The following is a 13,042-nucleotide window of genomic DNA, read 5'->3' on the forward strand; positions in this document are numbered from 1 at the left end:
TTCCTCATTCTAAGGCTATGTGAAATTACATGAATACTGTTGGGTGATCATGACAGGATCTGAAGGGAGATGTAGTGACCAAAGAAATCTAGATGCAGAAGGACCTCAAGGTTAGCCATTTCTATAGGAAGCTTTCCAAAGTCACAGATTGAGATGTCATCTTGTACCAGAGTAATGCCATTCTGAAATATCTGGGTTACGAGTTTGGGCTATATGGGAAAGATATTTAAAAAGCTACTCTGGTAGACATAGCAAATTACAAAGCAAAGGACCTTTGAGTCCAATACAGTAAGAAATCTATCCAAACTTTGAAGGAGCAGTACATGAAGGCTCATCTTAGCTGCCAGTTAAAGCCTTTTGAGACCTTGCTGGCCTGGAATGGAAGGCAAGGCCTTCATCATTGGGAACCAGATCTCTCTTGCTGATGACAACCTGCTGGACCTTCTGGTGATTCACCAGCTCCTGGCCTTAAGCACTTGGATGCCTACCACTGATTCTCTGCCTAGAAGGGCCAGCTTTTTTCCCTGACCTCAAACTCTTTCTGGCTTCTCCCCAGCATACTTCTCTCCCCATCAGTGGTAAATAGTGAGAGCCTGGCCTGGCTTCTCTCAGAAAATAAAGATTTTCTAAAATACATTAGTAATCAACAGGAAAAATAGGATCAAATTATCTAGACCTAAATGAATGTTGCTTGTCAAAGAACAGATTACAAAAAATAATAACAGTTATGCTAAAGATATCACATTTTACAGGATGCAACTAAAGAATTCTTAGAAACACATTTATATCCCTGAATGACAAGAGAGAAAAAGCTCATAAAACATTGATCCAGAGCTGGAAGGTTCCCAAACTCAATATGTCCAAAATAGAACTTATCTTTCCCCTAAAACCCCTATCTCTTCCAAACTTCCCCATTTCTGTCAAAGTCTCCACCATTCTTCCAGTCTCATAGTCATATCCTCAGTGTCATGCTTGCCTCCTCACTTTCCCTAACTCCAGTCAGCTGGCAAATTATTTGGTGTCTACATCTCTTGCTCTCAACACCTTCTCCTTAGTCATATAGCTACCCCTTTAGTTCAGGCCCTCATTTCTTCTCACCTAGAATATTATTGCAACAGCTACCTAATTGCTCTCTTTCTCTTACCACTCCAGTCTATCCTCCACACAGCTGCCCAGGTGATTTTCCTTAACTACAGATCCGACCATGTCATTTCCCTATTCATTAAATACCAGTGGTTTCCTATTGATTCTAGGATAAAAATTAACTCTGTTTAGTTTTTAAAGTCTTTCATAACCTGGACCCAACTTATCTTTCCAACTTCACTCATTACTTCCATTCCCATACTCTGAGATCCTGCCAAACTCCTCTTGCATCGTCCTGGCCGTCCCTCAAGCCTGAAATGAGCTTGTCTCCTCACCTGTATCTCAGAGAATCCTCTTCCTTCAAGATCTCATACAACCTCTACCTTCTATATGAAGCCTTTCCTGATCCCCCAACTTCCCCCTCTAATAACTCATATTTAACTACCTTGTACTTATTTGCATTTGTTCTCCTTATGCTTATTCTATGTATATTTACATTGTACAGATAGATTCTCATTAGAGCATAAACTTCTTAAGAATAGGAATTATTTCATTCTTTGTATTTGTCTCACCGTGTCTAACAGAGTGCCTGGCACATAGTAGACACTTAGTCAATATTTGCTGATCGATTGACCTCAAAGGTCATGTAATTTAAATGATTGAATTGAGTTTGTAGTTTAAAAATTAGAAAATGAGCAGTATCTGGGATATAATAGGCCCATAATAAATGTTTGTTGATTGATTGCTGGGACCTCAGGACCAGATTAATTCACAAGTTATTTCTTCCAAACATTCAAAGAGTAAATAATCCCTATACCATATATAGATCATTTTGAAGTATAAAACTAGCATTCTACTCAGTACTTTCTAAGAGGTAAATATGGTCCTGATCTCCAAACCACCTTTGATTAAAGCAGAGAAAGAAATCTACAGACTAACTCAGATGCATAGATATCAATACTAATATAAAAATATCAAATAAAACACTGGAAAATAATATACAATTATATATCAAAAATATTGTTCATCTGATCAAGTAGGATTTATACCAAGTAATGATTCACTATTAGGGAAATAATAAGCATAATGAATCATATCAGCAATAAAAAATCATGTAATTATACATGAAACTAGGAAGAATAGCTAATACATTGGATGACAGGATCTCAAAAGATCTCAAAAGACTGGGCTAGACCTAATAGGAAGAAATATAATACTGATAAATTCACAGTCCTATATTTAGGTTCAAATCAACTTCATTAATTCTAGAATGGAGGAATAAATAAGACATAAATAAACCAATATCAGAAAGAAAAATTTAAACTGAGAGGCAACATCCTATGGTGGAAAGAACTCTGGTCATGGAGTTGGGAAGAATCTGAGTTCAAATCTCACCTCTGACTTACTTAATTGTGTGTCCATGAGTAAATCACTTAATTTCTCTGTGCCTAATCATCTATAAAATGAAGATAATAAAATTTTAATAAAAATTTATCTCACTGAGTTGTGAGGGTTAAATGAGGCAATGGATCTAAGTCTCTGTGTATTTTAAGGCTCCTAATATGTCAGTTTTTATTTATTCCTGGTAACAGTACCATATAATTATTTTCTCCCACCCTACCCCACCAAAAAAATGAAAAAAAAATTAATGCAATCTTAAGCCACATTAAAAGTATAGGGTCCATAACAAGTGAAGTAACAGTCTCTGTGCCATCCTGCTCAGACCACAGGGGGAATATTCTGCTAGGTTCTGGTTGCTGTGTTTAAATATGGTTGTTTATAATCTTATACACATCCATAGGAAAAAAACTAGTTAGATGAAACCGCTTAAAATCATCACAATATTTAATTTAATAATTTAAACAGTGCTTTAAGATGAACAAAATTCACCTTCACAACACTGGCATGTGCATAATGGCATATGAAGAAAGGCTGACTGAACTGATAATGTAGTTATAATTTCTTTTCACCCCCAACACAAGGTGGCCTACTTGTGGTTAACAACAACAACAACTGACATTTATGTAACACTTGAAGTTTTATCAATGTTTTCTTCCTGATTGGGTGTGTATAAATCCTGTTGTCCCCATTTTACAGATGAAGCAAGTTAGGCTCAGAGATGGTAAATGACTTGCCTGTGGTCATACAGCTAGTGTCAGAACCTGGATTCAAACCTAGGTTTCTTGATTTCAAGTCCTGTGCTCTTTCTGACAGCATTGCATGTTGCTCCAATGTTAGTATACTATTCCAATGGAATAACCCATGGTCTTACTCTTTTACCTATTATATATGTTTATTACCAATTTGCATTGACTTCATACCATATAGGAGAAAGAATCATTGGCCATTTCAGGATTAGCATTAGGTCCTAAAACATTTATAACATATCAAAATATTTACTGAGCACTGCTATGAAGCAATTCTATACCTCCCCCAAACTCAACCAAAAGCATACTTCAATTCCTTTTTCACCTACATTCTGTATGCATTTAACCCATCAATCAACATTGTGTCCCACTGTCTGGAGGAAGTATCTTTAATCCATCTGTGATTTTACCTTCACTTAGTGGAAAGGTTATTAGACCTCACATGCCTCTAGCAATTTGGTACTCAACCCAGTCTCATGGTTTAATTTCCTGGTTAATTCTGCCCTATACTTTGTCCAATATGCTCACCTTCTGCCATATAACCTTAAAACTATTCATTTAGGGCTGCATAAAACTATTTTCTAAGTCATCTGGTTTTTGGTGGTCTATAATACAAAAGTTAGCTTGATAGAGATCTTCAAGCTCTGTACCCAAGATGAGAAGGATTAACCATGAGGGAGGAAGGAGATGGAAGGGCCTGAAATAGAAGGGTTCCCAGAGTCTCTAGAGGTAGAGGGACCTTGAAAAGCCATAGCCCTAGATTTTATTGTGGACTTCAGCATGATACCCCAAACTGACTGTAGTGTACTTGCCAAGCAAGAGGGCATGCTTCATTTCGTGTACCAGCACCACATACATAGCATATGTCACATATTGTGTTATTCAACCCATCTTTTGACTAGAGAGAGTATGGCATGGTCTATTTTTTTTGTCAGTAACTGCTATAAATATTAATATAGGGATTTGTCTATCAATAACATGTCATCTATTTGAAGACTATCCAGGTCTTAGAAAAATTCTTGTAGTTATGTCACCAGGAAGATTTTTACAGAAGGGGAAATTGGTGTGGCTTACCACAAAAACCTCTAGACTGTATCTTAAATCTCTCCGTTTAATAGTTCCTCCATCTTCTGGCTCTCACTGAGACCTAGCTGCCTTCTGATGATATGGCACCTCTAGCCACCCTTTCTGGCAATGACTGTACTTTCACTCATAAACCCCATCTCACTGGTCACAGTGGGGGTGTCAGAATACTCCTTGCTTCCCATTGCCACTTATAGACACTCCCTTTACCACCATCTTCTCCTCCCTCAAGGTTCATTCAATCTAAATTTATCACCCAGTGATAAAACAGCCTGGTAGCTGCTATCTACCCACCGCCAGGACACTCTCTATTCTTTCTCAGTAAGTTCAATGCCAGGCTCTCTGAAATTCCCCTTGGATCTATTATCCTTCTGGCTGCATGTCACCAGGTCACAAAGGGACTGAGAAACACTATTCAGGCAACATGGTATGGTAGAAAAAGCATTGGCTGATGGAATACTACTGTGCTGTAAGAAATGAACGAACTGGTTGATTTTGGAAAAACATGAAAAGACTTGCATGAAATAATGAAAAGTGAAATGAGCAGAACCAAGAGAATATTGTATACCGTAAAAGCAGTATCATTTGAAAAATAATTGCGAATGATCAAGTTATTCTGAATATTACAAATACTCAAATCAGCTACAAAGGACCTATGAAGGAAGATGCTTCCCACCTCCAGAGAAAGAACTGATAAATAGAAGTGTGCATAGTATGGTTTTACATATATTTATATTTATATTTTTATAAATATATTTACATATATTTATAAATCTGTGTCATATGGTGACCTTCTCTAGTACAGGTTGGGGAAAAGGAGACAGTTCAGAACTTAAAATATAACAAAAAAAATAAATTAAATTAATTTTTTAAAAGAGCATTGGCACTGGAGTCAGAGGACCTGGATTCAAATCCCTCCTCTGATGCTTAACTACCTGTGTATCTTGGATAAATTACTTGGATTAGGTGGCCTCTGACATCCCTTCCACCTCTATATTGGTAATCCTATGATCAATAATCATACTCAAAGGGTCTGCCCTATGATATCTGCAATTTCTGTAGCTCTTCAAGGTTTATAAAGTACTTTTCTCAGAACAACCTGGTAATGTAGGCAGTGCAGGAATTAGTATCCCCATTTTCCAGATTAGGACTATGGAGCCAAGAGAGATTAATCACATTGCTCAGGGTTGCACAGCTAGCATTTGGGCAATATCCCCAGGTCTTATAACTCCAAATCTAATGTTCTTACCGCTACACTATGCATGCTTATACTGTTGTCCTATTGACATTAGTATTCTATTTCTGTGCAAGTAGGACATTTTGTAATCATTCATACTCTTCTGGCAGAAGTAATAAAACATTTCAGTTCCTATCTTTGTTCTAAAATGTTGTCTTTATATTTTTAAGGGCTGTGTAAATTTCAAGTTTGGGATTCTTTATGCCAAAGATGGGCAACTCACTGATGATGAAATGTTCAGTAATGGTGAGTCCAGCAACAACTCTTACTTTCCAGGAGTTAAAATCAGTCATCTGCTCTGGTTACATAGTTTTAGCAATTTTCAGTTTTAAGGATTTTTACAGAGAAGCAGGAATCAGTAGTAATATTTGTAAAGTTCATGATCCCAAGTCTCAAACCCAAAGCTCTCCACCTTTTTATGCAGGAGTAGAAGAATCTGCTACTCTATAACATGTGTAGCAGTGGTGTAGATTTAGTTTGTGACTTCAGTCAGTGGAATGGGAAAATAAGTTCATAATAATAGACTTGCCCTTGCATTCAGTAATTTGCATGACAAAAACATTTATCAAAAGGAAATTAGTGGAGTTCTGCTGCTTCTACAAAAATCATTATATGTAATCGTATACGGACCTGTGATCTCCTTAAGGTAGGCACCGCCTCTACTGGTGCAGATAGATTGCCATCTAGCCACATCCTCGTTCTGGGCAATTCTCATCCATAACTTTCCTTAAATCCCCCCCTAGAAGATCTGCCTAACATGCCAGAGACCTTTTTCTAGTTCTTTTTAGTATTTCATGGTACTTAGACTCTCTAGCTGTTGTTATAGCACTCTTGAAAACAGACCAACCTGCCTTCTTTCCTGTTCCAGATGTGCACCAACAATGTTATGTGCTCTGGAATTCCTGCTCTATGACTGACCCTCTTCCCTTCACTTTAGACATCTTCCCCTCATGCCCTTCCCATTCAGCACTGATGGAGGTTTGGCTTCCCCTAAATGACACTGCCTCCTTGTCTGTACTCTCCAGGCCAGGTTCTATCTCTTCTTATACCCCACTTCATACCACTTCTAGAAAGAGAGTCAGGCTACTCCTCATGCCCGCTGCCACTTCCACCCTCTTTCCGCTTCCCTTTCTATATTCCATGGTCTAGTAGAACAAGAGTTAGTAAACCACAGTCTAGTGGCTAAATCCAGTACTTGCCTGTTTTTTGTGTGGCCCTTGAGCTAAGAATAGTTTGTACATTTTAAAATAAGATTTTATTGCATTTTAAAATGAAAAAAAAAACAATTTTAGCTGGAGAGATGGTACAAAAACAGGCAGCATGCCATCTTGCCCTTAGACTATAGTTGGCCAATACCTGGTCTAAATAAACTGGCAGCCTAGCAGTGCTTCACACACAGCACTCCATATTGCATTTCCATGCCTTTGCACTGACCATGCTCACGGCTGGAATGTTCTCACTCCTTTCATCCCCCTCATAGTATCCCTTACAACCTTCAAGACTCATCTCAAGCACCACCTTATACCTAAAGCCTTTCCTAATTCCCCCAACTGTTAAGTCCCGCTTCCCTAAAGTACTTTGTATCTATTTTGTATTTGTTCTCTGCGTGTATTGTCTCCCCCAAAAGAATGTAAGCTCCTTAAGGGAAGGAACTTTTTCAGTTTTGTTGTGGTGTTCTCACCACCTAACACATTGCCTATAAGCACATAAGTACATGAATGCTTATTGATTGATTGATTGATTGAACAGAAATTATATAATAACAATATATGTTAGCCATGTAATATTTTGTCTAATTGGTTGGCATAGTTCTAAAACTTCTCTAATGTATTCCCTTTTCTTGATGAAAGTTACATTATGGTTTCCAATTCAGTTCAGTAAATTCAGTTGCTTGCTTTCGATTCAATCAGTGCTTGCTTTGAGCACAACACTGTGCTAGGCACTGAAGGACATACAAAGTTAAGATCAGATCCAGTCCCTGCCTATAAAGGCATCTTATATGCTAAAGATGTAACATGTACATAGATAACTGTGATACTTAATACATGATAACTATATGAGGCCCAGAACAAGGCACTGTTTGAAGTTCCTGAGGCTGGCCTTTCACATTTTACTTACCAGTAGTACATGTTGCCATGTACCAATTTTCAGGTTTCCCTTAGAGAATGAAAACTGTGAATCAACATGTTGTCACCTGACCTCTGATTTGGATGATTTTCCTAATGCTTGATTTCTTCTTTCTTCAGAAACTGGCAGTGAAGCTTTTCAAAAATTAGTCAATCTTTTGGGTGACACAATTACACTAAAAGGCTGGACAGGGTATCGAGGAGGTCTGGACACCAAAAGTAAGATTTCCAGTGGTTGTGATTCCATTTTTATGTTGACATCTCTCAGAAATAACCTGACCAGTATTTGGCCATAAACTCTAGTGGGAGGAATGAAGAAGCATGAATGTGATTGCAAGGAAGTCATGAAGTCAGTGGTTCCTGAGCATCATGGCCATAAAAATATTAATTATATGTACATTGTGATATCATTGTGCTTTGGGAACACATATCAGTCTTTCCAGTACCTTGGAATTATTGTAATGGTAATAATGATGATAATACTAATTTCCTATATTTTTTGTAGTGCTAGAATTTTAGAAGTATTTTCACTTCTTTTATTTCGTTTGATCCTGACAGTAATCTGGTATGATTAAATAGGCACAGGAATTGTTATACTCTTTTGATGCATGAGGAATTGACATACAAAAAAGAGGTGAAGTAACCTTCTTGAGGCATTTGGAAATCGCTTAATGAGGGCCTCTTTCCATACCTCATCATGGTGGGGAGGTGACTTTAAATTCTTGAGGACTGCAAATGGAATGCAGACTTGGACAGGTTCTTCCAGGTTGGAAGGGCCATAGACATTAGGTCCACCGTCTGAGAGCTAAATAATCACCGGAGGGTTGGCCACCAAGTGATGAATTTTTTTAAATGAGGTGAGGGGGCTGCACACACTCAGAAAACAATTCATGAAGACTGTCTACGAAGATGTGGAGAAGTTTAGTTTAATCTGCCTTAGTGGAGGAAGTACCCATAGCAGTGAAATCATTGATTCATCATACTGAAATGCACAGTGAGTTATCTGGGGGAGTTGGGATAAAGCCTATGCCCCTGGTTGTCAGGGACGTATTTCTACACCTCTAGACTATGTGCACTTGTAATTAGCCCAGTTGTTTACAAGCTTATGATTTTTTTTTGGGGGGGGGGGCTAGGCAATGGGGTTAAGTGACTTGCCCAGAGTCACACAGCTAGTGTGTCTGAGGCCAGATTTGAACTCAGGTCCTCCTGACTCCAAGGCCAGTGTTCTATCTACTGTGCCACCTAGCTGCCCCAAGCATATGATTTTCAATGCAGCTTTCTGCTTCTCTGCAATATCATATGCTCTGTTTTAATTGACAGTATAACCATCTTTAAGCATCTTTCATCTGGCCAGGCTACCAGGAACTGAGCATTTTTTAACCAGAACACTGATTTATACTCCCAGAGAAAATGGAAATGAGAGAGAGAAAGAGAGACAGACAGACAGACAGACAGAGAGACAGAAAGAGAAGTGGTAGGTGTTTTCTTAAGCTGGAGCTTTTCTTTAGTCTGAGAGGTGAAGTCATCTAGGTCCTCTCTGCAGAAAGGAGCAGAGCCACAGGAAGAACCAAAGAGTCCACAATGGTAGAAACAGAAAGGACCTCAGATATCCCCTAGTGCCCCGTCCTCATTTTATAAACAAGGGAACCAAGGCCCAGAAAGTCACAATTACTTGCCCAAGTAAATTGCCCACACAGCCAGTAAATAGCAGAGCCAGGACTTGAACCCAGTTGTCTAACTACAAGTCCAATGCTCTTCCCACTACACCACACTGCCTGAATCACATATTTTATTTCTGAATTTCTAGGATACCAGACACACCCATAATCAAATGTAAGTACAAAATTAAATTCCCAAAACAAGTATGACTTAGTTTTAAATTATTCCTTTTGGATTATCCATGCTAGTCCTTCCCCTCATTTACTAACGTAGATAATCAAGTGTTGTCTGTATGAATATAGACATGTGATGTGTGCGAACACATCTGCAAAGACATCTAGCTGTCCGATACTACTACCCTGGTCCACAAAATAAAAGCTTTCTTCCTACAGACTTTATATATTGTGTTCAATAAATGTATCTTCCTATTTTTACAGATGATACTACAGGACTATATTCTGTGTATACTGTGTACCAGGGACATGAGATTATGTTTCATGTTTCCACCATGTTACCATACTCTAAAGAGAACAAACAGCAAGTGAGTATGAAGTCATCATCATAAGAAAAACTCATATTTACAGAGCACTTTCAGTTTTACAAAGTGTTTTTCTTATAAAAACCATGCGAGTTAAGTAGTAAAATTGTTAGACCCATTTTACAGATGAGGAAATGGATTCTCAGAAAGAAGTCAAATGTCTTATAGACCTTGATAATGAGGAAGAGAGCCAGGACTCAGGGTCTTCTGACTGTACCACCAGTGCTCTTTCTATTAGGTTTACAGCCTCAAGAAATGCAAAAGTCATGTAACCTAAAGATAATGATAATTATAATAAAAATAGCTAATATTTCTATAGCACTTATTCTGTGGCAAGAACTGCACTAAGTACTTTACTATGCTTACCTCATTTTATCCTAACAACAACCCTGGGAGGTAGATGCTCTTATTATTTACCACATTTTATAGCTGAGGAAACTTAGTGAAAACAGGTAAAATGACTTGCCCAAGGTCACACAACTCTAAGTGTCCAAGGACAGATTTGAACTTAGGTCTTTCTGACTCCAGGCTTGATGCTCTTTCCACTGCACCACCTAAAGGTGTGTTGTTATGGTCTTTAAAGCCTTAATATACAGTAGAAATGAAACTGCCCTCTCCTTAGATATCATCCTGAAGCCTTGTATCAAATAATCTGTCAACCAGCAAGCATTTATTAAGTGCTTTTAATATTCCAGGCACTGGGCTAAATGTTGGAACTTGTGTTAGTAATCCATAGATATTTACCTTTACAGATTCATGGACAATTATCCTCGTTGTCACCAGCTACTGCCAATTTTATACTACTTTAACAACAATAATTTATGTAACAAAGTTTATAAAAAATTTTCTTAACAAATTAAATATAGAGAAAATGTTTCTTTTGCCTCAAAATAGATTTTAGTTATCTTTTTACTCATTGTTTCAATGACTCAACCACATAGTAACATCCAGGAAATAAAACCAATGGCTACAAATAGGGTCCTTCCAAGGAAGAAATTGGGATTTTCAATACTGAGTGTCACAGTGTGCTAAATAAGCCCTGGCACAGTGACATACACAAAGTGACCCCTCCCTCCTTGCCCTTGGAGATCTAGTAGTGTCAGTTAGTATGGCATATCACATATATATTGTATGTGCAGATACACAGGCATATGCTAATGGTTTTCAAAGAAAAAATTTTAATTTTCTTTAGAATTTCTGGTTTTTATGCTGAGCTTTTCATTTGATTTCTTTAAAAAAGAAAAGATTTGAAGGATTTATCATTAATAAATAAGATGAGGGAAGGACAGGCAACTAGCCAGAGAGCTGAGGGAAATTGGAATCTTCATTCTGCTTGTCTTCAGTTGTTGTGAGACATTTATATTTTTGTGTACAGACATTGGGGAATTTGTTTTGTGTGATTGTACATATTTGTTACATGAAATTTGCTTTTTTTGTTTGTTTTAATGTAGTGGGAGTAAGAAGGAAAGAAAATAAATTTCTGTTAATTTTTTAAAAATAGGTTAGGGGTGCTAAACATGTAAAGTGTTTCATGAACATTCAAATAACTTTGCTGTCTTATTAGTTCTTCTGACCTCTTGTAAAGCAGGAGAAATCTGTAAGTGAAAATGTGAATGTGAAAATATGAAAAAAAACACATAAACAGTAAAACTGAAAGTGTGAAAATGAAAAAAAAAGTTTCTAGCAAAAGGTGGGATTAGAGGATTTTTTTCCCCTTGTTTAGGAAAACTTTATATACTTTATTTGAGTTGCAGTATTTTCCCCCTAAATCTACATAATGTTATTGTCCTTATTTACAGGTTGAAAGGAAGCGCCATATTGGAAATGATATCGTCACCATTGTGTTTCAGGAAGGAGAAGAATCTTCTCCAGCATTCAAGCCTTCTATGATCCGCTCTCATTTTACACGTATCCTCTACCATTCCTGAAATTTAATTATTAAATGTCATCTGCTTTAGTGGATTATTTTAATTCAACGTGCACACAGAATTAATTTGATTTTGTATTTCTAGATTCATAAACTAACTGTTTTAGCTACTTCTCTTCCTTATTATCTCCTCCCAATTATGGACTTTTATATACTTCAAAGAATACAAAATAACTTTGTTCTTAGATAATACTTGAGCTATGAAAACTGTTCCTTCCCTAGGGATTTTCTAAAACTCTTATAATACTAAAACTACTATGATACTAAAGGCTTCCCATCCATCAGGCAGTGCATGAAGAAGCCAAGTGGCAGACAGTAGATCCTTTAAGACGTTTGTCAGAGGTAGAATGTTACCAGTCTGTAAGATAAAAGGCCAAATTCATCTTCTATATTCACAGTTAAGTCCTTTCTATAGCCGCTATAAAGCCATATCTTGTAATCTTGAAAAATTACAAAGCTAATTTAACTTTTTCTTCCCTTCTCTCTCACTCCAATTTTAGAGCTTCAGTTACCCAAAGAGATGCAAAGCTTTAAGACAGTAAAGCTTCCTAGAATCACATAGCTAGGGTGTTGCTCTGTAAAATATAAAATAAGTCTATACGGACTATGCACTCTGTGTTTGTATATGTATGCCTTAGCTTGAAATCATAGCATATATAAGGTACTAAGAGAAAGTTCTATGCAGAATGTATTTTTTTGTTGTTTAAAAATATTCCTTGGAGCACCAAACACCAAAGTTCCTTATGCTTCTTATACTTGTTATTGTGTTTGCCATTATGCTTAGTTAATTATGAAAACTGATTGCATTGTATATTTTCATTTACTCATTTGATCAGTTTAGTGGCATAATACTCATCTTTTTAAAAGTTGAAAAGTATGTTTATTCACATTGTTTCATCTTCTTCATTATATCTTTGCTCTAGAATGAGGTAGGGTAGAAGATGGCATTATTATGCAGTTGTCTGAGTCCTCTACCCTCAAACCTACCTCCTAAAGTCATGTTATTTATTGAGTCATATAGCAGTCAATGGCGAAATTAACTGAAATTTAACCCAGAATTTCTTCCTTCCTTCAGCAGTTTAACTTTATAGGTACTCTGTGCAAGACGGGGCAGGGAGAGGGAGATAGCTCACAAATGATTGAAATCAAATAGTTAAATTTGTTAATGTTCCTTTCAAGCTCCATTGGTCCAGGGAAGGAAGGGCCAAGCAGCTGTTACAAACTCAACTTGCTCCTGGCATC

The 13,042-nt window shown here is 37.2% G+C and overlaps 1 protein-coding gene across 1 annotated transcript in view; it reads left to right on the forward strand.

Moving 5' to 3' along the window:
- LOC114046880 (GTPase-activating Rap/Ran-GAP domain-like protein 3) overlaps nt 1-13,042 on the forward strand; it is a 196,900-nt gene that overhangs the window by 72,645 nt on the left and 111,213 nt on the right. The window contains exons 8-11 of the mRNA XM_027867466.1: nt 5,721-5,796; nt 7,797-7,895; nt 9,773-9,876; nt 11,673-11,781. Coding sequence (XP_027723267.1) covers nt 5,721-5,796; nt 7,797-7,895; nt 9,773-9,876; nt 11,673-11,781 — 388 coding nt within the window. The remainder of the gene's footprint in view (nt 1-5,720; nt 5,797-7,796; nt 7,896-9,772; nt 9,877-11,672; nt 11,782-13,042) is intronic.

This window comes from Vombatus ursinus, unplaced genomic scaffold (assembly GCF_900497805.2).
Source record: "Vombatus ursinus unplaced genomic scaffold, bare-nosed wombat genome assembly UNPS02014786.1, whole genome shotgun sequence".
Lineage (NCBI taxonomy): Eukaryota > Metazoa > Chordata > Mammalia > Diprotodontia > Vombatidae > Vombatus > Vombatus ursinus.